The 27,069-nt window shown below is 47.9% G+C and overlaps 1 protein-coding gene across 1 annotated transcript in view; it reads right to left on the bottom strand.

The window, feature by feature from the left end:
* Nucleotides 1-27,069, bottom strand: part of RIMBP2 (RIMS binding protein 2) — a 1,305,415-nt gene that overhangs the window by 154,617 nt on the left and 1,123,729 nt on the right. The window contains exons 22-23 of the mRNA XM_078668014.1: nucleotides 9,037-9,202; nucleotides 1,261-1,326 (exon numbers count right to left, since the gene is read on the bottom strand). Coding sequence (XP_078524140.1) covers nucleotides 1,261-1,326; nucleotides 9,037-9,202 — 232 coding nt within the window. The remainder of the gene's footprint in view (nucleotides 1-1,260; nucleotides 1,327-9,036; nucleotides 9,203-27,069) is intronic.

The raw sequence follows: 27,069 nt of genomic DNA, 5'->3' as shown, positions 1-27,069 counted from the left end.
CATTCTGCTGCCGAGAAGGAGTTCACTATAGGAATCGGTGGGAGCTTCTGTATCTATCTGAAAGAACACTCCTAAAGGAAGGTAACTTATTCTTTCAAACGGCCCTGGGAACCATTTGAGGAGAAAAGTAGGCAGAAGAAAGAAAAAAAACTGTGGAGCAATGAAGTGAGTTGAGGGGCATGAAATGCCAGTGGTGCAATGAGCGAACTTCCTGCATACGACCAAAGCATATCCAAGCGGTGTAATGGATATACATTTAAAGTGGCCATTTTTGTATAACTTTCTTGTTGGGAGTGGCTGCATGAACTTGGTTTCACTGGTAGCCTGAGGCATCAATGTGAGCTGCCCTTGCTTGCAATGATGTCACATTCAGAGCTGCCCTTTCTGTGGTAACATCACATTAGGAGCTGCCTTAGGGCTGCAAGTCACATTAGTATCACTCCCACCTCTCAATAGGAATTACCTTCCCTGCTGTGATCTCAGATCAAGAGCTGGCTAAAGGTAGGAACTGCACTCACTGGAGGAAAGGGGTTCTGAAAGCTGCTTTCACAACAGTGTGTTCACTCTGGAGTGACTCTCACTGCAGTACCACTGCACTGGGAGACAATCTGCCTGTAGTTTCATCACCGTGACCTCAAACTCTGAACTGCCCTCAGTACAGCGAGGGAGGACGCCTGTACCTAGGTGACATCCGTACTAAGAACTGAATCGACTGCACTGATATCACATGGAGACATGTCCTCGCTTACTGTAGTGACGACACTGAGATTGGTCCTTCTTGTAAGTGGCATAACACTGGAAGCTTGTCTCATTGATGTGACATCACACTGGTAGCTTGTCTCACTGATGTGACATCACACTGGGAGCTTGTCTCACGGATGTGACATCACACTGGAAGCTTGTCTCACTGATGTGACATCACACTGGGAACTACTAACTGTTCACCCTCATATCCTACACACTACCAATGACTGTCTCTAGAGAGGAAAAGAAGGTAGATTTATTGGAAAAACACACAGATACAGAAATATGTCATAGAAGCTCTCCCAGGGGTGGGTCTCAAGAAATGAACTGTAATGAACTAGAAGAAATATTTTAATTGTCATAGTTTTTAAAAAGCATGAAACAGACTGGACAGGACTGAAAAGATGAATCAAGCAGATGAGATGTACTTGTGCAAAACAATAAAAGACGCAATGGCTTGAGCGCAAGCGCTTGCAGCGGGTGATAGCGTGCTAGGAGTTGCAATCATGCACAGACCTCTCTTAGACTTGCGAGACCTGCGGTGGGCAGAGCGGGGGCTGTCTCGGAAGCGATCGCAGTTGACTTCAGGAAAGCGATGCAGACAAGTGAAGAAGAGGAAAAGGCTGGTCAGAGATTCAACAACGCTCCCAGCGATGTTGTGAGGACAAAAGATAAAGCAAAACAAACTCACACATCCATTCATTTACATAAAATTATTTCACAAGCCATCCTGATTTTCACTTCAACCAATCCAGCTAACTACCTGTGTTCTAACCTCTTTGACGGCCACAAGAACAGAGTCACATCTCAAGCAGACAAGGTTCTTAAGGCTTTCATTAAGGGACATTGTTAATCTGGAACTCTAGTGACACTAGTGTTTCCAAAGCCAGTTGTTGCGTCTGCAGATTGTGTGCTGTGTATGGAACCGGAAGCAACTCTGTGCCATCTTGGAAACCCGGCTGAAAGGCATTTAATAGCTTTAAAAAGGGAATAACACCACTATATTTTAAAATCCCAAATAAAAGAACTGTGCTCCTATAAAAGGACAGGTGGAAAAGGTAAGTATGAGATGACGTGGAAGCTCTAAGCACCTGGAATGCTCATGGTTTTCAGCAGCAGGATTCCTACTGGGTAGGCTTGAGGATTTTGTGAGCTGCCAAGTCATGAGTGAGATAAGCTGCTCGGCAGCTGCGAATGGGATCAGCTGGGCAGGTGTGAATAAGATCAGCTGGGCAGGTGTGAATAAGATCAGCTGGGCAGGTGTGAATAAGATCAGCTGGGCAGGTGTGAATAAGATCAGCTGGGCAGGTGTGAATGGGAACAGCTGGGCAGTTGGATAGATTTCAGTGAAGACTGCCCTAAAAACAGGGGTCCATGCATGGAGAGGACTGAGTATTCTTTCAAAGGCTTAGGCTGGTCAAGCAGTGCTTATGTGTGGCATTGAGGCTCCAAGTAAGGCTTACAAAGATAAAGATGGGGTACCCGTGGCCAGGCAAGAAATGTCTGGGGGCTAGAACTGAGGGCTGCACGTCTTAAAGTAGGGTATGCAAGGCTGGTAAGGAAGTACCATGGTCTAGAACTGAGGGCTGGAGGCAATGCTTGCACATCTTCAAGTAGGTTATTCAAGGCTAGTAAGGAAGTACAATGGTCTAGAACTGAGAGCTTGGGGCAATGCTTGGACATCTTCAAGTAGGGTATGCAAGGATAGTAAGGAAGTACCACGGTCTAGAACTGAGGGCTGGAGGCAATGCTTGGACATCTTCAAGTAGGTTATTCGAGGCTAGTAAGGAAGTACAATGGTCTAGAACTGAGGGCTGGAGGCAATGCTTGGACATCTTCAAGTAGGTTATTCAAGGCTAGTAAGGAAGTACAATGGTCTAGAACTGAGGGCTGGGGGCAATGCTTGGACATCTTCAAGTAGGGTATGCAAGGCTAGTAAGGAAGTACAATGGTCTAGAACTGAGGGCTGGGGGCGATGCTTGCACATCTTCAAGTAGGGTATGCAAGGCTAGTAAGGAAGTACCACGGTCTAGAACTGAGGGCTGGAGGCAATGCTTGGACATCTTCAAGTAGGGTATGTAAGGTTAGTAAGGAAGTACCATGGTCTAGAACTGAGGACTGGAGGCGATGCTTGCACATCTTCAAGTAGGGTATGCAAGGCTAGTAAGGAAGTACCATGGTCTAGAACTGAGGGCTGGGGGCGATGCTTGCACATCTTTAAGTAGGGTATGCAAGGCTAGTAAGGAAGTACCATGGTCTAGAACTGAGGGCTGGAGGCAATGCTTGCACATCTTTAAGTAGGGTATGCAAGGTTAGTAAGGAAGTACCATGGTCTAGAACTGAGGGCTGGAGGCAATGCTTGCACATCTTTAAGTAGGGTATGCAAGGCTAGTAAGGAAGTACCATGGTCTAGAAATGAGGGCTGGAGGCAATGCTTGCACATCTTCAAGTAGGGTATGCAAGGCTAGTAAGGAAGTACCATGGTCTAGAACTGAGGGCTGGAGGAAATGCCTGCACACCTTTAAGTAGGGTATGCAAGGCTAGTAAGGAAGTACCATGGTCTAGAACTGAGGGTAGGAGGCAATGCTTGGACATCTTCAAGTAGGGTATGCAAGGCTAATAAGGAAGTACCATGGTCTAGAACTGAGGGCTGGAGGCAATGCTTGCACATCTCTAAGTAGGGCATGCAAGGCTAGTAAGGAAGTACCATGGTCTAGAAATGAGGGCTGGAGGCAATGCTTGCTCATCTTCAAGTAGGGTATGCAAGGTTAGTAAGGAAGTACCATGGTCTAGAACTGAGGGCTGGAGGCAATGCTTGGACATCTTCAAGTAGGGTATGCAAGGCTAGTAAGGCAGTGCCTTGGTCTAGAACTGAGGGCTGGAGGCAATGCTTGCACATCTTCAAGCAGGGTATGCAAGGCTAGTAAGGAAGTACCATGGTCTAGAAATGAGGGCTGGAGGCAATGCTTGCACATCTTCAAGTAGGGTATGCAAGGCTAGTAAGGCAGTGCCTTGGTCTAGAACTGAGGGCTGGAGGCAATGCTTGCACATCTTCAAGCAGGGTATGCAAGGCTAGTAAGGAAGTACCATGGTCTAGAAATGAGGGCTGGAGGCAATGCTTGCACATCTTCAAGTAGGGTATGCAAGGTTAGTAAGGAAGTACCATGGTCTAGAACTGAGGGCTGGAGGCAATGCTTGCACATCTTTAAGTAGGGTATGCAAGGCTAGTAAGGAAGTACCATGGTCTAGAACTGAGGGCTGGAGGAAATGCCTGCACATCTTTAAGTAGGGTATGCAAGGTTAGTAAGGAAGTACCATGGTCTAGAACTGAGGACTGGAGGCGATGCTTGCACATCTTCAAGTAGGGTATGCAAGGTTAGTAAGGAAGTACCATGGTCTAGAACTGAGGGCTGGAGGCAATGCTTGCACATCTTCAAGCAGGGTATGCAAGGCTAGTAAGGACATGCCATGGTCTAGAACTGAGGGCTGGAGGCAATGCTTGCACATCTTCAAGTAGGGAATGCAAGGCTAGTAAGGACGTACCATGGTCTAGAACTGAGGGCTGGAGGCAATGCTTGGACATCTTCAAGTAGGGTATGCAAGGCTAGTAAGGATGTACCATGGTCTAGAACTGAGGGCTGGAGGCAATGCTTGCACATCTTTAAGTAGGGTATGCAAGGCTAGAAAGGAAGTACCATGGTCTAGAAATGAGGGCTGGAGGCAATGCTTGCACATCTTCAAGTAGGGTATGCAAGGTTAGTAAGGAAGTACCATGGTCTAGAACTGAGGGCTGGAGGCAATGCTTGGACATCTTCAAGTAGGGTATGCAAGGCTAGTAAGGCAGTGCCTTGGTCTAGAACTGAGGGCTGGAGGCAATGCTTGCACATCTTCAAGCAGGGTATGCAAGGCTAGTAAGGACGTGCCAAAGTCTATAACTGAGGGCTGGGGGCAATGCTTACACATCTTCAAGTCAAGTATGCAAGGCTAGTAAGGCAGTACCTTGGTCTAGAACTGAGGGTTTGAGGCAACATTTACAGATGGGTGAAAACTCTAAGACTGATCAATGATGTCCTGAGATCTAGCACTGAGCGTAAGACACAATAAGTGGAGTCTCAGTAGTGGGACAACCAGGACTAGTAAAGTGTTACTTGGATCTAGCTACGGAGTGCAGTTTATAGGGGCTTCAACAGCAGATTGGAAGTGGTGATTCCATAGCCATGTGTAGGATGGCGAGGGGTAGACACGCTGTGTTTGAAGTCTGGAGGTGAGGTCGTGAGGCAAAGCTTGAAAAGACATTTGTGGGATATTTAAAATCTAACAAGTAGTGTCTACGTTCCAGGACTGAAAGTTGGACACATTGCTTGCATATCCTCAAGTGGTGTATTGGGGGGCTAGACAAGCATTGACTATGCTCTACCACTGAGGCGAGCTATCAAAGGCTAGTCCAGCAGTGCCTGTGATCTAACGCCAAGGGCTGGAGGCAATTCTTGCACAGCCCTGAGTGAGATTTCCAAGGCTAGTCAAGCAGTGCCTTGGATCGAACACTGTAGGCAATGTTTGCATAGCCTTGAGTGGGATGTCGAAAGTTTTACAAGCAGTGCCTTGGATTGAACACTGAGGGCTGGAGGCAATGTTTACAGAGCCTTGAGTGGGATGTCGAAGGCTGTACAAGCAGTGCCTTGGATCAAACACTGAGGCCTGGAGGCAATGTTTACAGAGCCTTGAGTGGGATGTCGAAGGCTATACAAGCAGTGCCTTTTATTGAACACTGAGGGCTACAGGCAATGTTTACAGAGCCTTGAGTGGGTTGTCGAAGGCTATACAAGCAGTGCCTTGGACCGAACACTGAGGGCTAGAGGCAATGTTTACAGAGCCTTGAGTGAGATGTCGAAGGCTATACAAGCAGTGCCTTGGATCGAACACTGAGGGCTGGAGGCAATGTTCACAGAGCCTTGAGTGGGATGTCGAAGGCTATACAAGCAGTGCCTTGGATCGAACACTGAGGGCTGGAGGCAATGTTTGCATAGCCTTGAGTGGGATGTCGAAGGTTTTACAAGCAGTGCCTTGGATCGAACACTGAGGGCTGGAGGCAATGTTTGCATAGCCTTGAGTGGGATGTCGAAAGTTTTACAAGCAGTGCCTTGGATCGAACACTGAGGGCTGGAGGCAATGTTTACAGAGCCTTGAGTGGGATGTCGAAGTCTATACAAGCAGTGCCTTAGATCGAACACTGAGGGCTGGAGGCAATGTTTACAGAGCCTTGAGTGGGATGTCGAAGGCTATACAAGCAGTGCCTTGGATCGAACACTGAGGGCTGGAGGCAATGTTTACAGAGCCTTGAGTGGGATGTCGAAGGCTATACAAGCAGTGCCTTAGATCGAACACTGATGGCTGGAGGCAATGTTTACAGAGCCTTGAGTGGGATGTCGAAGGCTATACCAGCAGGGCCTTTTATTGAACACTGAGGGCTACAGGCAATGTTTACGGAGCCTTAAGTGGGTTGTCGAAGGCTATACAAGCAGTGCCTTGGACCGAACACTGAGGGCTAGAGGCAATGTTTACAGAGCCTTGAGTGAGATGTCGAAGGCTATACAAGCAGTGCCTTGGATCGAACACTGAGGGCTGGAGGCAATGTTCACAGAGCCTTGAGTGGGATGTCGAGGGCTATACAAGCAGTACCTTGGATCGAACACTGAGGGCTGGAGGCAATGTTTACAGAGCCTTGAGTGGGATGTCGAAGGCTGTAGAAGCAGTGCCTTGGATCGAACACTGATGGCTGGAGGCAATGTTCACAGAGCCTTGAGTGGGATGTGGAAGGCTGTACAAGCAGTGCCTTGGATCGAACACTGAGGGCTGGAGGCAATGTTTACAGAGCCTTGAGTGGGATGTGGAAGGCTGTACAAGCAGTGCCTTGGATCGAACACTGAGGGCTGGAGGCAATGTTTACAGAGCCTTGAGTGGGATGTCGAAGGCTGTACAAGCAGTGCCTTGGATCGAACACTGAGGGCTGGAGGCAATGTTTACAGAGCCTTGAGTGGGATTTCGAAGGCTATACAAGCAGTGCCTTGGATCGAACACTGAGGGCTGGAGGCAATGTTTACAGAGCCTTGAGTGGGATGTCGAAGGCTATACAAGCAGTGCCTTGGATCGAACACTGAGGTTGGAGGCAATGTTTACAGAGCCTTGAGTGGGATGTCGAAGTCTATACAAGCAGTGCCTTGGATCGAACACTGAGGGCTGGAGGCAATGTTTACAAAGCCTTGAGTGGGATGTCGAGGGCTATACAAGCAGTGCCTTGGATCGAACACTGAGGGCTGGAGGCAATGTTTACGGAGCCTTGAGTGGGATGTCGAGGGCTATACAAGCAGTGCCTTGGGTCGAACACTGTAGGCTGGAGGCAATGTTCACGGAGCCTTGAGTGGGATGTCAAGGGCTATACAAGCAGTGCCTTGGATCGAACACTGAGTGCTGTAGGCAATGTTTACAAAGCCTTGAGTGGGATGTCGAAGGTTGTACAAGCAGTGCCTTGGATTGAACACAGAGGGCTGGAGGCAATGTTTACAGAGCCTTGAGTGGGATGTGGAAGGCTGTACAAGCAGTGCCTTGGATCGAACACTGGGGGCTGGAGGCAATGTTTACAGAGCCTTGAGTGGGAGGTGGAAGGCTGTACAAGCAGTGCCTTGGATCGAACACTGAGGGCTGGAGGCAATGTGTACAGAGCCTTGAGTGGGATGTCGAAGGCTATACAAGCAGTGCCTTGGACCGAACACTGAGGGCTGGAGGCAATGTTCACGGAGCCTTGAGTGGGATGTCGAGGGCTATACAAGCAGTGCCTTGGATCGAACACTGAGGGCTGGAGGCAATGTTTACGGAGCCTTGAGTGGGATGTCGAAGGCTATACAAGCAGTGCCTTGGATCGAACACTGAGGGCTGAAGGCAGTGTTTACGGAGCCTTGAGTGGGATGTCGAAGGCTATACAAGCAGTGCTTTGGATCGAACACTGAGGGCTGGAGGCAATGTTTACAGAGCCTTGAGTGGGATGTGGAAGGCTGTACAAGCAGTGCCTTGGATCAAACACTGAGGGCTGGAGGCAATGTTTACAGAGCCTTGAGTGGGATGTGGAAGGCTGTACAAGCAGTGCCTTGGATCGAACACTGAGGGCTGGAGGCAATGTTTACAGAGCCTTGAGTGGGATGTGGAAGGCTGTACAAGCAGTACCTTGGATCGAACACTGAGGGCTGGAGGCAATGTTTACAGAGCCTTGAGTGGGATGTCGAAGGCTATACAAGCAGTGCCTTGGATCGAACACTGAGGGCTGGAGGCAATGTTCACAGAGCCTTGAGTGGGATATCGAGGGCTATACAAGCAGTGCCTTGGATCGAACACTGAGGGCTGGAGGCAATGTTCACGGAGTCTTGAGTGGGATGTCGAAGGCTATACAAGCAGTGCCTTGGATTGAACACTGAGGGCTGAAGGCAATGTTTACGGAGCCTTGAGTGGGATGTCGAAGGCTATACAAGCAGTGCTTTGGATCGAACACTGAGGGCTGGAGGCAATGCTTGCAGAGCCTTGAGTGAGATGTCCACTGCTATACACCTAGTCACTTGAATTGTATACAATACTAGAGTTGGAAGCTTAAGTAGTGACTGTCAGTCACAGGTTGATACTATCGCTGAGGAAGGCCTTGTCCGTGCTCAGTGTCACTACTCTCTGAAGGGTGTAGGACAGGACAACATACTCCTGCAAATGATAAAACACCAGAGCTGCTGTGTGTTGGAACTGGAACAACCTTAAACATCTCAGCACTGATTCTATGCACTATTCTACCTTTTTTAGTGATTCCACTAATGTCTCCTGATCTCCTAGTGACTGCCCTGTTGCTGTTGGCCTACTCCTGCCTTCTGCTTTCGTAAAATTGAACTACCTCCACTCTCGTCCTCCGAGCATGGGCTTGTAACCACCACACTTCCTTTTCTTCCTCTGAAGCTGACCTTTTTCTTTTGTGAGTACTTAATGGTATTTAATAAACAATTCTGCTTTTCCCAGACTGTTTACTGCATGTCTTGCCTTGCTCTCTTCAAGCTCACTCACTCACTCACTCCCAACCCTTCCATTTCCTCCGTTCACTGCCATATATTTAAAAGGATTGGTCACCTCATTCCTCTTGTGCCTGTCTTCCCTGTTTCTGTGTGTGTTTCTCAGATTCATTTCTGGTGTCAAGAGTTATGCTGTGGCCGATTAACTCACTTTTTCCCATTATTGTGTGAACCCTCAGGTCGCAAGCATCCTTACCTATTTTTTGTATGGGGGTGTTGAGTGGGAGGAAGCCTTGTTTCAAGAGCTGGTCCACCATGTCATCTTCGACTTGTATCTCAGAGACCATGTTACAAGGTATGAACCCAACTCTGCCGCATGTCTCGCCTCGGTAGAATCCGTCCGAATCTTTATCACCGTAAATCTGTTGAAGAAGAATACTGAGTCAATCGATTTGGACAGTCACAGCCAAATAGGCATTATTAATGCTGCCAAATATGTTTTACAACCATTCATGCACTGGGTATATCTACATTAGCTCTTGTTTGCATCCCAAAGCTCTTTCCTAAACCACTAAAGTAAGCAAAGCATCTGGTCCCAGATGTTCAGACCAAAATCCAACATTCCAGAATGTGCTGCCATCTCTCTCCATAAAACAGCAGACACAAAAGTTGAATATCCTCTCCATTTATACAGATGTGAGTAAAACACACGTCATGAATATGCAAACACAAGTAATACAAAGGTCCTTTGTGTACAGATTAACTAAAATACACATCCGTTATGTACTGGTGTAGGTAAAACATTGACTCAATTTTGTACTAGAGGAGTAAAACACACCATTAACGTGCAAATGTAGGCTACATTGTAGCTAGTTTATGCACGGATGTGAGGGAAACACCCACACCTTATGTAAGAATGGGAATATAATGCCCCCTCCTCATATATTGAAGTAAATAAAACATCAACTCCCTTATGTACAGATGTGAGTAAATATAGTTCATGTCTGTGCAGACATCAGTACAACAAACGCCTCTTTTGCACAAATGCACATAAAATATAGTGGAGCTGAGATGTTTTCCAACCCAAACTTTGCATTAGTTCGTCCACCTCCTATAGATGCACTGAAGGTCCAGGCTAGTATGCCAAGGAAGAAATATGTTTTTGCCCAGCACAAAATAGGTAAAGAGCATATTTGCCTGTGTGTCTAACCATGCCAGTAACCAACCTCACACCACAACAGTTGGTTTTAAGAATGTGTATTTCTCTTGGGATCACAAATGTTTGTTGGGCTCTCACACTCATTCTTTAGTGCCCTTTTTACTTGTGGTCTTGTAATTCCATTGGATCCTAAGTGTTTGTTAGACTCTCATACTTTAGTACCCTTTTTAGGTCGAGCATTCGAGACCTATTGTCATTTCTTATGTTGGGTTAAAGCCATCCCCCAGCTTTTGATTTGTTTGAGTGTCCTTCAAAAAATCCTTCCTTGCCAGTGGTCAGTCCTGCCTCTTTGTCCTTCCTTTCTCTCTTCCGTTCCTCCCATGCAGCAGGGACTAAGTACTGTCTCATCACACTACAGTTCTTTGTCTGTTCTCTGGGGTACTACTTTTTTTTCTTGGTTTCCTGCTCTGTTTCTGTTTGCCTGTGTGTAGTTTCGGCACCAGCTGATTACATTTCAATATAGTGTTCTTCCCTCCCTCCTCCTCCTAATTACACAGTTGTAGCGGGGGGTACGTCTTTCGCCATGCCTCCTTCTTCGTTGGTTATATTTTTTAGGCTTTTACCAATTTCCGATGTCAACCGTCATTCGGGCTCTTTTTAGTAGGATGTTAGTTGGTTTTGGGCTTTGTTTAAAGGAGGATTGGGCTTGTTTTAGACTGTGAGCACTATTTTCCTTAATGAAGTTCTCCTACTGCCTTCTCCAGTAACCCCTCCCTCCCGTTGGGGGGCGTGGCATCGTTTTTTTTCTCTCTCTGAGGAACTGTGAGGCCGCACAAATATAGTTTTTTCAAAGCTGTTCTCCACTTTGGTTAATAATACATAATGCAGCCATAATGTCAGAATACAACACAAAAATGTTTATCTGATAGGCACAATGTGCCTGCAAGATTACCAATTGTATGATTGTGACTCGCTTCTTTGCTGCAAACACTATCTCTAGTGTAGTTAATATTCACTGAGATCGTGCCACTTCTGTCTTGAGGATCCCTTTCCCAATCCAAAATGGCGATTGAAAGTTAGTGAAAAAACTGCCCTCACACACACACAAATGTGTGTGACATGCTTCATCATCGGGTCTGCTTACAATACGCCCCCGCGTAGCCACGCAGGGGGCAGAGCATAGGGAGGGGGAACGCTAAGCATACATCACAGAACACAAAAGTACAAACACAAAAATGACTACAAAATAGAAGGGGGTTCCCCGTGGGACACTAGGATAAGGCAGGAAAAAAGGGGGTTAGAACAGCAGCAAACACGAAGAAAACCCTGCCGTTTTTCAAATGGCCCTGTTAAGGGTCCTTAATATATATATATACACCCTAGTAGACCAGTGTTCACAACCCAGTAGAAAATCACAACATAGTTGTTATATTTATTTACTTTTATTTATTCATTTTTATCTTTTTCTTAGGTATAAATTTTAAAACATGTACATATAATTTCTTCTTTTTTCAAAACAATTAGATATAACTTATTTCATATACAATTGTCTTTCTGATTCTGCGTCATGATTTACTTCAATAAGGTCCCACCCATAATCCACACATTCCTCATAAACTCTCAGTCACATTCCATTCATTTATCATCATTCATACTTGTCTTGCACACATATAAATACAATGACACCAAGGTACATAGACAGCCCGAAAAGAAGACAGAGAAGAAATAGCTTCTTTCGACAAAAAGGGGGAGATCAGATGGAAAGTAATAATCCTAAGTGATGGAAGAAGGATCGCTGTCTCCAATGCTTGTAACGCCTACGCGCGTTTCGGTGGAAAGGCCAGGTCAGGCCACACCTTCGTCAGGGTGAAGAGGTACCGTGGGGTGGGGGACAGCACTATAATACAAAAAACACAAATTTCGAACAGCATTCAGTTATCTTACTTGTTGGGCATTATGTCCTAACTCAAGTTCTATATAGTACTATTTTTTATATATAGGGTGTCGAACACTGTTGGTCCCCTAGGGTGCTTCATCAAGGATTGATCAATGGGATTTACTCAGGGTTAAAAAACCTCTTTTAACCCTGAGTAAATCCCATTGATCAATAGTGCTGTCCCCCACCCCACGGTACCTCTTCGAAGGTGTGGCCTGACCTGGCCTTTCCACCGAAACGCGCGTAGGCGTTACAAGCATTGGAAACAGCGATCCTTCTTCCATCACTTAGCATTATTACTTTCCATCTGATCTCCCCCTTATATAGGTGAAGGATGGACAGTGTTTAGGCAGGAAATTAAGATCCTAAAACAGTCCTCCTTTAAACTGCGGTGGTCAACATGTTTCGACCGTCTTGATGCGCCCGCTATTTAGTGGGTCACTGCGGTCTTCGTCAGGACAGTCAACCTGTCCCAGTCCAATCCCACCTCTTACCTCAATTAGGCCTATTTAGAGGCAGTCCACATGGAGGGACTTCCACCAGTATGGAACAATATTACGAGTCTATTTTGTTATAAGGCTTGTACTGGCGTCGGGCGGGGGGTCTCCCAAAGAACACAACTGTTCCGTCGGGAAAGACCGTCACCTCTCGAGCCCGCTCATTCAGACGTCGCGAAGGTTCTGTTGTTTCTTCCAACCCCTCATTGTGTTTAAATGTGATGTATAGGGGGTTTGGGGTGGTGGAGAGTAATGATTGACCCTCTCCCCTTCCTTGTGAAGCGTGACTGAAAGTTAGTGGTAAGAAGTTGTTTACTCCAGGGCACCGCAGCGCGTTCCAGGAAAGGAAAGGTGTGGGAGGGGCAGGCACGAGACGGCGCGTGCCGTGCCAGTAGAGGGTACGTGTGCCGTGCCTGGAGAGGAGCAGGGCGCCCAAGACAGGAGACATGCACTTCTCCATCCCGGAGACCGAGGGTGCGCGTGCCGTGCCTGGAGAGGATGCGCATGCCGTGCCTGGAGAGGAGCAGGGTGCGCAAACAGGGGACATGTACTTCTCCATCCCAGAGACCAAGAGTCCGAGACCCATAGCGGGGAGGGCGGCGCCGCCTACATGGTGAGTGTTTGGGTGCCCAATGCCTCTCACCCCTCTTCTTACTTCGTTCCCGTCCTCACTGTACCCTTCATGCCCTTCTCACCTGACCCATCTCTAGCTGACCCGTTGTCTGTCCCCCTCAACCCGCAGATGTTGTCACCCTCTCCTGTCTCCTCCTCTGCAGAGTTGGCAGTCCTCCTTTTTATTATGCTGTATCTCTCCTGCCCATCATCCCTCTTCTTCCTCTGTCCACCATCCTGCCTGTACATTAGCATCCTCCTGTCTGTACCCCTCCCCTCTGCGGGCCAGTCCCCCTCTCTGCCCCGCTGTCTGTACTCTTACCCTCCACATGCCTCCAACCCCCTGTACCCCCCGCCCCCAACAGCTCTCTTTTATCTGGTGGCATTTATTTTCAAGGGCCCTCAGCTGCCCTAGTTGGACCTCTTCTACTGCCTGTGCCACCCCTTCCCTTTCAGTACTGTAGCCCCATACCTCTATACCCCCTGCTGCTGGTGCCACTTGTGCTCTTAATGCCGCCCTAGTCTCTGCACCATCTCCTGACTGCACTGTTACAAGTATAGCACTCTCCTACCTGTCTGTAGGATCTTGCTACCCGCCACCTTGCACCAACCTGCTCTGTCCCTTACTCTCCATCTGGCCTCTCCCACTTTTCTCACTTCCTGACACTCTGATCTGCACCTTCCCCTTCGCTTTTGTTCCAGGATCACTGCCCCCTCCAGCCTGTCCGATCCCCACAGACCGCATTGCTTCGTGTCCTCCTATCTGTCGAACGCCTCTGCGGTCCTGCTCCTTGTACCTACCTCACTCTTGTCTATGCAGCCCTCCTGTGCCAAATCACTCTGCTTCTGTGTCCATCTGCCTCTATCATCTCTCGGTACTGTCCACCTTCCTGCCTATACCGCCACCCCCACACTTCACTTCCTGTACATGGCCAGCTCCTGTAACATCCTTCTGCTGGTCTATACCACCTCTCGTGCCCATTTCACTCTGCTCAAACTGCCACCTTCGCTCCTCTACCACCACTCCCCTACCAGTCTGTGCCATTTATGTTCTCTCCTTAACACCCTCCTTGTAGTACCGCCACCCCATAGTGCTTGTGCCAGCCTTCATTACCACTATATGCCCCTGTCTCTTCCTTGTGCTTCCTTTTATTCCCACTATATGCCCATCTCTTCCTTGTGCTACCCTTCATTCCCACTATATGCACCTCTCTTGTGCCACCCTTCATTCCCTCTATTGCCCGTGTCTCTTCCTTGTGCCCCCTTCATTCCAGTATATGCCCCTGTCTCTTACTTGTGCCTCCCTTCATTCCCACTGTATGCCCGTCTCTGCCTTGTGCCACCCCTCATTCCAGTATATGCCCCTGTCTCTTACTTGTGCCTCCCTTCATTCCCACTGTATGCCCGTCTCTGCCTTGTGCCATTCCTCATTCCAGTATATGCCCGTCTCTTCCTTGTGCCACTCTTCATTCCAGTATATGCCCCTGTCTCTTACTTATGCCACCCTTCCTTCCCATTCACCCTTCCTTCCCATTATATGCAGATGTCTCTTACTTGTGCCACCCTTCCTTCCCATTATATGCAGATGTCTCTTACTTGTGCCACCCTGCCTTCCCACTATATGTCCGACGCTTACTTGTGCCACCCTTCCTGGACATATGACCTTCCTTTACCCTGCCGGAACCATCCTGCAACCTGTCATTCCACCCTGCCAGCCGCCGTTCCCTCTGTGACTTTGCCCCGACTTTCAACACTCTCGACTGGCGCATTCGCTATACCACCGGCACCCTCTGCCACCCTCCCTTTTCCGGATGTTCTCATTGTTTTCATTTTTGTGCATCCTTACGTTGTCACACCTGCGCCCAGCTGCCAGTTCTCCCTCTGTTGTTGTCTAATAAGTGGGTTACCATGGGAGCAGTCTTGTATTTGCATCTGAGTTTAGAGTTGTGATGACTGGTTGTTTTATTGATTGGGTTTTCCTCCCAAGAAGCCATCTCAGAATTTGTCTAAAAATCATGGCAAACATGCTAGTCCCACTGCGTAAGCCTACCCATTATATGACACCACTGCGACCTGTGTTTGGGGATAACACCTTGCCGTCCTTGCTCCTTGCTGTTGCCGGTCATCCCTGCTAGCCCCCGCCGCCGCTGACCACACGCGGCCGCCGAGAGGGGCAGGGCAGGAGAAAACTACAACCCCCAGCGTCCCCTGTCCAGCGGGGACGCCGCCTGTCAGCTGGGCTTCCGCTTCCGCCGGGAGGCGTACTTCAGCGAACCCTTCCCTGTGCAGAGTGGGAACCACTGCGACCTGTGTTTGGGGATAACACCTTGCCGTCCTTGCTCCTTGCTGTTGCCGGTCATCCCTGCTAGCCCCCGCCGCCGCTGACCACACGCCGCCGCCGAGAGGGGCAGGGCAGGAGAAAACTACAACCCCCAGCGTCCCCTGTCCAGCGGGGACGCCGCCTGTCTGCTGGGCTTCCGCTTCCGCCAGGAGGCGTACTTCAGCGAACCCTTCCCTGTGCAGAGCGGGAACCACTGCGACCTGTGTTTGGGGATAACACCTTGCCGTCCTTGCTCCTTGCTGTTGCCGGTCATCCCTGCTAGCCCCCGCCGCCGCTGACCACACGCGGCCGCCGAGAGGGGCAGGGCAGGAGAAAACTACAACCCCCAGCGTCCCCTGTCCAGCGGGGACGCCGCCTGTCAGCTGGGCTTCCGCCGGGAGGCGTACTTCAGCGAACCCTTCCCTGTGCAGAGCGGGAACCACTGCGACCTGTGTTTGGGGATAACACCTTGCCGTCCTTGCTCCTTGCTGTTGCCGGTCATCCCTGCTAGCCCCCGCCGCCGCTGACCACACGCGGCCGCCGAGAGGGGCAGGGCAGGAGAAAACTACAACCCCCAGCGTCCCCTGTCCAGCGGGGACGCCGCCTGTCAGCTGGGCTTCCGCTTCCGCCGGGAGGCGTACTTCAGCGAACCCTTCCCTGTGCAGAGCGGGAACCACTGCGACCTGTGTTTGGGGATAACACCTTGCCGTCCTTGCTCCTTGCTGTTGCCGGTCATCCCTGCTAGCCCCCGCCGCCGCTGACCACACGCGGCCGCCGAGAGGGGCAGGGCAGGAGAAAACTACAACCCCCAGCGTCCCCTGTCCAGCGGGGACGCCGCCTGTCAGCTGGGCTTCCGCTTCCGCCGGGAGGCATACTTCAGCGAACCCTTCCCTGTGTAGAGCGGGAACCACTGCGACCTGTGTTTGGGGATAACACCTTGCCGTCCTTGCTCCTTGCTGTTGCCGGTCATCCCTGCTAGCCCCCGCCGCCGCTGACCACACGCGGCCGCCGAGAGGGGCAGGGCAGGAGAAAACTACAACCCCCAGCGTCCCCTGTCCAGCGGGGACGCCGCCTGTCAGCTGGGCTTCCGCTTCCGCCGGGAGGCGTACTTCAGCGAACCCTTCCCTGTGCAGAGCGGGAACCACTGCGACCTGTGTTTGGGGATAACACCTTGCCGTCCTTGCTCCTTGCTGTTGCCGGTCATCCCTGCTAGCCCCCGCCGCCGCTGACCACACGCGGCCGCCGAGAGGGGCAGGGCAGGAGAAAACTACAACCCCCAGCGTCCCCTGTCCAGCGGGGACGCCGCCTGTCAGCTGGGCTTCCGCTTCCGCCGGGAGGCGTACCTCTGAAAGCCAATAGCCAAACCCTTTGACCTCACGTAAGAGGAGTGGCAGACACCCACACAGCACAGAGTTGTTGTAATAAGGTAGGATTCTTCAAGGGAACTATGTCTACCCATCCCAATACTCGCTCGGCCGGGAATAAATCAACCAAAAGATATACCCCTAAACCTACACGGGGGGAAAAAAGGAGGGTGCTCTTGCAAAGGGGAACAAACCTACAGCAATTGACCTAATGCTAAAGAAAGTGACAGGTGAAATTGAACGCATGGAACGGAGTTTATCCTCCTCGCCCAACCTTAACGCTATCACTCAAACACCCTCCAGAGACGTCTCATTAGTAGATAGCCCAAATTTCCAGGGTAGTGTATCCCAAACAATCAATGACATAGAGGACGTCCCTTGTGCACAATCCTCAGGCTCAGAAACCTCAGAGTTCAATGATACGACCCTCCGGGAAAAAAGGAAGCGACTGGGGAGGAATAATGGACACCACAGACAGAGGAAAGGACTAGCAAGAGTCAATTCCCCAACACGTACACAAGAGCATACAATAGTAGTAAATAACTCCCAAGAAGAACCCACACCACCAGGGTGGATCGACATAGTAGTCACAGATCTGAAAAAACAGCTAGAATCCTTCATTGCGGCACAACTAAAGCCTATAATAAGTAAAGTGGACAAAATAATGTGTGAGCTCTCCAAACAATCCAAGGCACTAGAGCACACACTCGTAAAAACTCCCTCCGACCCACCCCAATTAACCGAGGAAGTCATAAATGATAAGGCAAATTCAAAGAGAGCGCAAAATAACAACTGTGTTAGTCACTCTCAGCAAGAAATAATTCAGATTCACGAGGCCCCGAAAATTGCCCAAAATTCTAAAGGGGGTATTAATGATAATACTAGAGGGAGATACAATCAAGGTGCAAACAATACACAAAGGGAGAACCCCACCCCACAACCATTAATGCAATGGAGACAGGATGATCGCACCCAGAGGGAAGGGAACCATAATCACTGTTATATAGACCCTGACCCCTTTTATAACACCAATGCTTCCACACATAGATCTACCCCCCGAAGAGTGTCCTTTTGTAGTGATTTTTGCTGGGGTTCCTGAAATTAGGCCAACTGAGAGAGAAACCCAACACCAACTGCTCTCCAAAATCTCCAAGTGGCTGAATATCCACAGACCCTTAAACAATGGGGAGAGAGGAGAGATAGCAAGCGTAAGAAGGGCAAATTGGATCGGGGGGAGAAACAAAGATATTAGAGGAGACTGCATAGTTGCCAACTTCACGGACACTAGTCTGGTTGAGCACATCCTGAAGAATTCTAATAGGAACCAAACCAGTACTATCTGCGCACTCCCACTTGGGTATTTCTACCCTAGGTTCCGGAATAACACTCGTGGGGGTGACGAGGGAGGGTGGACGCGGGTTAGATCACAGCGCCCATATAGACCTAGACTAGTAAGCCGCCCCGAACAGCCCTATCCCCCCCGAGATTATGCACAATGGACAAATAGATTTGCACCAATTCAATCACTAGAGGATATTGATTGACTCACACCCACAGAAAATAATATCGTAGTAAGCCTTTCCATCAGTAGTTGCCCTGGCCTAGAATCACGGGGAGAATGTGGGAGTGAGGAGAGTACCCAAATTGGGGGATTGAATTTATCTCGGAGGCAGGGGGGAAACAAAATAACCAAAATAGACTCATTAATAGCTGGGGAGGATAGATCAATTGATAACCACATAGAAAAAGGCAAGGACAAGAGGGAGGGTCTGACCATCCTTTCTTGGAATATCGCAGGGCTGGAAGCGAAATTTAAAAGTAAGGAGTGGGTAGATTACACGTTATTGCACTCCAAGAAACTTGGGCAAAGGATTTGGGCCCGTGTCAACTGGAAGGCTATAAGTGTTTCTTTAGACCCGCCCAAGGAACAAACTCGGGTAGAGCAAAAGGAGGCCTAGCAGTATATGTAGACCTAGATCTGAAAGGTACCTGGTCATACTCAGACTGTTTATCAGACAATATACAAGCAATTAGACTTCTTCATAAGGGGGAGAGTCTACTGCTGGTAAATTTTTATAACTCTGGTCCAGTAGAAGGGAATTTCCCAGTATTAGCAGAGCTGGAAAGCAGATTAAACGAGGAAGCAGAGCAAAGGACGTTGGGGCCAGAACCAACTGTCTTGTTGATGGGGGATTTTAATTGTCATCTATGCCCCAAATTATTCCCCCCGACCCCTGACTGGTCAGCATGCCCACTAGAAAAGGGCCCCCATTTTTCTCATTGTAAAGAGGGTACAACTCTGATGAAGTTATTAGATAATTTTGCCCTCACCCATGTCATGGATCTAGCCGATTTTAAGGTAGGCGAATCCCTAACACCGACATTCAAAGGCAAAGGTGGGGGGTCCATAATAGATTACATAATGATCACCGCCTGTGCTAGAGATCAGATTTTGCTTTTGTAGTTCGGACTGGACTGTTCCCATGGGGCAACAGGGTCAGAGCTGATTTGCATATCGCCATTGTCTAACCCAGGGTGGTGTGGAGTGCAAAAAAACGATGGATTTGGGCCCAGATCTTTTGACTGGGGGAGTGTGTGACATTGATCCACATTCAGTCCATCACTTGTTGTTTTTGCAAGAGATCAGATTTTAAACACCAGGACAGAGTGGAGTCCCTTTAGTGATCACAACCCCACTCTAATAGAAATCAAAGGGAACGATGTAATCAGAAAAGACCCTGGGGTGATCCACCAATCAGAAATTCAACCAATAGACCAAGGGAGACGACTAAGGTGGTCAGTGATTAACCCCCAGGAATTTTATGCCAAACTAGTGGATGAAGGGAAACCCCATATAGAGACATGTCTAGATTATACAACAGAGGATAGAGGAGTAGTAGAGGCGTTTGAACACTTGACTAAAATCATTGAGAGACTCCTGACAACTAAGAAGCCCGCAAAGCAGCTATCCACGCCTAGATGGTTTGACTCTGACTGCTCAAAAGCGCTAAGAGACCTAAAACTGAGCCTAAAAAAGACCCCAAGGGACAAGGTTGAAATTACTCGCTGCAGACACAAATATAAAACCCAGGTAAAGATCAGGAAAGGGACTCTGCAAAAAGAAGTCTGGGCAGACCTAAGGGAGGCTGGCGAAAACAAAGACTATGCCCAGTTCTGGAAAATTATAAACAGACCATGCTTTCACGACTCAACCTCCCCAGTCATCTGTTCTAACATCTTGCCAGAACACTGGATCGCTCATTTCAAATCTCTGTACAACCAACAGGAGGCAGACACTGGTGATGGAATATGGAGGGGACCAAGGGCAGACAAATTTGAACTTTCTTTGGATGAAGTATTCAAAGCAATCTTAGGGCTAACACGAAATAAAGCCCCGGGCCCGGATGGGACCCCCCCCTGATCTCTTTCTTAGCAATACTGAGCTATGGGCCCCAATGGTAACAAGAGTACTGAATGCAGCAATTAAAACGGCTCTGCCGAGATCATGGTCCACTGCGGTGATTGTCCCGATTTATAAGAAAGGCAGTAGGGACAGCCCGCAGTGTTATAGACCGATCTCGCTCATTGACGTCTCCGCCAAGGTACTAGGGAGGGCACTTCTCAATCGACTATTAGATTGGACCGACACCAATAACATCCTGGTGGACACCCAGTATGGGTTTAGAACAGGCAGATCAACCACTGACCAATGCCTTAACCTATACCTGCTCACCGCTAAGTATACCAAGGCGTCTGATGGCACCATCTACATGGGGTTTATGGACTTAGCAGCTGCTTTCGACAACGTCAACAGAGCCAAACTCTGGATACTCAAGTTCAACCTAGGAATTGATCCGGATCTCATTAACATCTTGAGGGAGCTACATTGGAACACCACTGCTAAGGTCCGCTACAGCGCGCGGGGGGGGGTGAGTACTGATCCCTTCCCGTGCTCGGGCAGGGGTGAGGCAGGGGTGCGTCCTGGCGCCATTCTTGTTCTCCCTTTATATAAACGGCTTGGAGAGTGACCTGATTGCATTGGGAACTGACTGCCCAAAGGTGGGCACGCGTCATCTGCCAGTACTTCTGTACGCCGATGACGCGGTCCTCCTAGCCCGAACGGCTGTTGGTTTGCAACTTCTAATTAAGGGTTTCTCAGATTTCATGAGGAAATTGGACCTCTCTGTCAATATGACTAAATCTTTCATCATGATAGTGGGTAAGAAACCACAGAAGAAATTCGTATTTAAACTGGGGGATCATGTCTTGGACACTGTTAAAACATTCCCATATCTGGGCCTTTTATTTGATGAGAAGTTAAAGTTCGCCCCTCTGATAGAGGAGAGGGCGAGGAGACTAGTCTCAGCTAATGGGGCTATATTGAACTTTGCACGTCGAATGGGTCGCTGGTCCCCAGAACAGGTGATGACTTTGTATAGATCAGTTACCATATCAAAGGCCATTTACGGAGCTGAAGTGTGGGGTTTCAGAGATGCACAATCAATTCAAAGAGAGGAAGATACATTTCTAAAAAAACTGTTAAAACTTCCGCCGAGCATCCCCGCAGCAATTACTCACGATGAGCTGGGAACCACATATATAACTGACATCATCAGACTGAGACCCATAATGGCCTGGCTTAAAATTTGGCTAAACCCCAATGCAGAATTATCCAGACAGATCATTCAGGACTGCTTGTTGAAAGAGAAATGCCTTCAAATCCCATGGCTGAAATATGTTAAAGACACTTTGGGAGATATTGATGAACAAATGCTATTCTTGGACCCCTCCAGGGTGGACATATACTCCAGACACTCTGTACAATGTCAATTGCTGGATAAATTTAATGGAAGGAGGAGGGAGCTTGACTCTACTAAATCCTCGGCAGTTGCTCACTCGCTTGTATCTAATCAAGTTGGCATGGAACCGTACCTCTTTTTAATGTACAGTCAGCACGAGAGGTTTTTAATGACTCGTTTTAGGCTCAATTTGTTGCACCATATTTTAGCCTATCCGTCAGGGTTTACTCAAACAATTGAGCAGAAGGGTGCCTGCAGCTGCGACAATAGGTCTCCGCAGGACACCCTTCATTTTGTTTTATTGTGTTCTTTTTATAAAACACCGCGTCAAAGATTTTTAGTGGGTGTCTTGAAGGACTCAAATATTTTCCATGCCAAAGCTGCCTTACTGTTTCTGCAAAGAGCCATTGAAACGCGAACTTTATTCGCTATTATAAGCTTTCTTAAAATTGTTTTTAAATTGAGAAACACAAGGGGCTGATGAAATTAGTGGGTTTGGGAGGCACCTGTAATGTTACATGGGGTCTCGCATTACACTTTTTTTCTGGTTTTGCTACTCACAAAAACCCTCCCTTTTTAACTGGACGTTTCTGCTTTTTTCTTTCAAACAATTGTCATGTTGTTCAGAATGTTTTTAATGGAGATTATGTATTATTATTATGTATTTTCATGATGGTTTTTAACCTTCGAAACAAATAAACGAACTGAACTGAACATTATATGACAAGAGGGCAAGTAAAGCCCCAGCTGGCATGCTGATGGCAGGTCCTGTTTTTCAGCACATCATTCACTTGGATTTGAAGCGCTTCTCGGTCCTTCACCATTGAAATTCCTGTGCTTTTGACAGCAACTAGGTCAAGTGCCTCCTAAAGTTATAGGGTTTACGTTGGAAATGGCCCTTTCTGCAGGGTTACCTCCAGACCTTTTGCATTCTTCCTCCCACTGAATTCATCTTTGTTGACTGTAGGAATCTGAACACCTTACTCCGGCTAACTAGTGCTAAAGTGCATATTTACCCATCTGAATTTGTAGCTACTTATAGGCATTGAGGCCAATGTGATTTAATCAAAAGATCTTTCTATGACAGACTAGCTATTCGTTCTGTGCTCCTTCTCCTATAATCTTTGTGTACTGCAGACACTGTGTGTGCAGTTTTAAACTGCCATTTCGACCTGGCAAGTTAACCTACTTGCCAGTGCCAAACCTTCCTTTTTAGGTCGAGCCTAGGAGGCACACGGGCTGTCTCTATACATGCTGTATTCACTCAGGGGGCTTACAGCTCACCTCCAGCTTCTGAATAGCTTTTATTAGTGCCCTTTAAAAAATGTTGCTCCACAAAACAAAATACCATTCCACATAATTACACTCTATAACACACAATCCCACTCCACATAAATCCACTACACTCAATGCCACATCATCACTATCCACATAATTCCACAGCACACCATATCACACAATTCCACTACAGAAATACACTCCACACAATTACACACCACATGATACCACAACTAACTAATATAATACAACCCACATAACACCACTACACACCACATACACACACTCCATAACACATAGTGGAAATACATTGCCATTTACAATGCCAAGAGCTCTAACTCAAACAAATGCGAGACCTATTGCATTTCCAATGCTTGTTATTTACTTGTGATCCAACTGGATCACAAGTGTTTGTTAGGCTCTCACAATCTCATACTTTAGTACCCTTTTTAGGTTTCGCCTCCACAGCTCATGTGCTGTGCTTAATCTATTGTATTTAATGAACGAGTTACTTACCATTGGTAACGATGAATCTAGTTGAGACATAGTGTAGCCGCAGAGTTCTTAACTTAGAATATCCCCAGGCGTCAGACTGGATACGGAAAACTTTTCGCAGCAGCAGCATCTCCGCGCGGGGGGGGGGGGGGGCGGTGCCGCTACCTGGCTCAGCCCTGACGTCGTCCACGGACATAACGTCAGTGGACCCATATATGCCCTCGGCGTGCTGACGTCAGTTTTCGCGGGAGAAACTTTTCCGCCTCAGAACGCGGAGCCATCACCAAAAAACTGTGAGAATATGGGTACAGTGTGCAAAAATGATGGAAAAATAGAAGAAATTGACAGGTGAGACAGAGCAACCCTCTGAAGAGCCACCCCGCAGTAGTGGCGGCTCAATCAATGTTAAAAGAAAGACAGGGATGTGGAAAAACAGCCTGGCAGAGGAAGAAAGCCCACATCTTGAAAGTAAAATTGTAAAGGAGAACAAGTCCGGAACACTACAGTAAGGAGAGTGCACCACAAGACGTCACCAGAAGGAGACGTTGCAATCTCCATTAAAGATCCATAATTGGACATAGGCAATAGGCCCGGAAGGAAAAGTCAACCGAGGCGGTAACGACCACAAGGCAATTTAGAAGGGAAATACGGGAAAAACGTGAATAGATTTTACACCGTACAATTCAGGTCTAGGCTGGAAGGAACATATGATGTATTAACATACCGCCTAGAGAATGGTGGGAAGCAGCAGAGAAACAGAACAAATCAGACTGTTTTGGAGCAAAAGCAGAGCACCCAGGAAGTGGCAAGCCACCCTAAAGGAGGCGAGCATTGAAAGCCTCAACCAGAAAAGGTCCTCGCAGAACGGGGAGGTTGGGCGGGCGTTAAGGAATCTGCGGCTAGTCTGTCTCTACCAGATACACCGTTACCGAAGGTAAGTAACTCGTTCATCTGATAGAGACGTCTAGCCGCAGATTCCTTAACTTAGAATAGATACCAAAGCCATACCCCTAAAGGAGGCGGGTCTGCAACTGAACCCCATCAAGTTTGTGAATGAACTTAGTCATCTGTAAGGTGACTAAACAGCACCGTTAACCTTAGAGACGAAGTATAATGAGGCTATGAAAGGTAGCGCAGCCAACCTCCAGACCATGAAGCTCTAAGGAGAGCAGAAAGCAATGGGAGGCAAAGGCAGTAGAAGCCGTAAAGAACAGTATGGAAGACCCCTTAATGTATATGGGGTCCAGAAAAATAAACACAAGCCAGATGCTCGTAGCGTAGTGGAAGTCTATACGTCAAAAGAAGATGAACCAACCCAGAATGTGAAAGATCCACAGGATCCGAACTGGTGATGGAAACAAGTAATTACCAGCTGACCAAGAAAATAGTGTCAAAAAACACTAAGGCACCTGTACTTGCAAGGCAAGTGGAACAGCAGAGGCAATAGGTAAACCTTTACCCCGCAAGTGGTAGCATTGGGAAGAAACCACATATGAGATATGATGTAGTAAAAGGAAGGCCATGACTTAGCAAGAAGTGTAGCCGAACCGAAGGACCGAAAAGATCGCTGGGTGCAGTATGCCGACCGCAGCCAAGTGTAAAGAGATGGCAGCTGGTATAATAGAGTACGCCGGTCCAATATGCACAAGAGTGAAAAAGAGCCTTGGTGAAACCGGCACCAGCAAGCCACAAGTGACAGCTGTGGCAGAATGCCAGTCTATGCCCACAAAATGCTGACAGCCAGAAACAGACAACACACTATGTTGCCATAATATGTGAAGGGGCAAAGACAAGTAGTTATGCGTTAACAACCACGAACGAAGACCGGAAGGGACCTAAGTATGCTAAGTGGACCTGGAGCCATACGAAGGAAGTAAATACTTCCTGTAGGGTCGCATAGTAGCCTAAGGCACCTAATAGTAAGAAGGCGAGAAGGTAATGATACAAGAAGGGCACCAGCCAGCCGGGTACTCCGAGAGCTGGTGGAACAAGTAGACCAGGGCAGGGACCACGGACAATGTCTGAATGAACGAGCCCGCACGAATCTGCTGGGTAAGCACACAGATAAGATCCATGGCAGGAATAAAAACATGGAAAACGTGACCCAACAAGAGTCCAGAGTATGCTGAACATACTCGCAGAGATGTGTAAATTGGGTAGGACAACGTCCAGAGCAGTAACCAATGCTCCCTGATGAAGTGGAACAACACCCCCCTGCAAGACAGATTAGGAGAAGACCATCTCATTGTCGCGGCTGAAGTGAGGACAATGAAAAGGTCCTAAGCAGTTATTTTGCAGGAAAAAAGGCCCTTGGAGGGTACACAGTATGAAGACAAAGAAAACGTGGGGACGCCCATACTGCAAAAGCAGGGAATATGGACACCGCCGTAGCCCAAGCGGTCAAAGAGAGTTTATGACCATGGACAACAGAGAACGCCTGCTGAACCACTCGCTTGGAGAATGAATCAGAAGAGGTGGTATGTCCAAGTGGCACTAGGAAGAACAACCATAAGAACGCGGCATAGTGGTAAATAGGATGCCTTGTAGCGAAAAATTAGTGAGGGTTGATTTGTGGGATGGGTCAGTGGTAGTGCGCGTCTCGGACGACAGAAGAATCTGCTCTATCCTAGACAACTCATCCTCCACCTGTTTTCGCAAGCTGCATCCCAATCCCAGACAGTAGCCCCGCAGGGCTACTTTCAGTGCGTCCCATTCTATCAAAACCAATGATGCCGTGTCTGTGTTATGGTCAAAATAGTGTCTCTGTTCCCACCCTCTTGAAGGCCATTTGTACTAAGGACTTGTGAGCTATTGGGCATAGCAGGAAGGCTTTATGTTATATTTTATTTTGTAGTTGGCACAGTCATCAGGACTGGTCATTCCTTGACCCTTTCACTCTCAGGGCTGTTTGTGTACTTGAGCGGCAGGGGATTGGTTGAATCTTGTTATTGGTACTTCAAAGTTCTGCTGCTAGTTCACAAACCCAGTTTCATTTGTAAGCCTACATATAAGTCTGACAATGGTTCCATTACACCCATCCGCTATCCCAAAATGAATTCCATGCAGATGTAAGAAAAAAATGACTTACCTGTAACAACTGGTTTCAAGCATGTAGTGCTGTAGATTCACATATTGTGCACACTCCTGACATCTTGTGTTGGATGTGAATGTTGCAAGTTGTCTTTCCTCAAAGAAGATTTTGAGGTGACTCATGATACTGCTCACAAAATTCAAAAAGTGCCAGGAAATAAACTCAACGTTAGTTGGTGGTTTCCCCCTGCAAGACAGTCTAGGTGTGTATAGAGAGACGTGCTGATAGATAAGTATGCATTTAATAAGCTCTTGATTGCCAAGTATTATACCTTGGGATCCGATCTGAGAAGGTGGGAGATTGCATGTGAAGGCACAGCACTACAAACCGATTGTTACGGTAAGTGACTTTTTCCATTTGTAACATGTGCTGCTGTATATCCCAGGCTGTGCATCGACTATAAGGCAGTGTCCTTTTCCATAAAGTGGTGCGTTGCCAGTAGCAATGGAAAATGTTTGAAACAAAGTTTTAAGTACAGGTTGACCAACTTGGGCTTCTTGTTGGACATGAATGTCCCCCATTAGTAACTGGTGAATGAATAGCTAGTAGATCATGTAGCAGCTTTGCATATATCTCCAAGCCGAATGTTACCTATTAAAGCCACAATGCCCCTTATTGTGAGTTGAATGTGTTCTATACATGTAGGGAACTAGTCGAAAAGGAAAATTTGCAGGATGTATGACGTTACAACGCATACTTTTACAACGCCTACCTTTACGTCGCAAGTTTTACAACGCA

This window comes from Lissotriton helveticus, chromosome 11 (assembly GCF_964261635.1).
Source record: "Lissotriton helveticus chromosome 11, aLisHel1.1, whole genome shotgun sequence".
NCBI classification, from domain to species: domain Eukaryota; kingdom Metazoa; phylum Chordata; class Amphibia; order Caudata; family Salamandridae; genus Lissotriton; species Lissotriton helveticus.
Note: the sequence above shows the minus strand (reverse complement) of the source record. Positions and strands in the feature narration are given on the sequence as shown.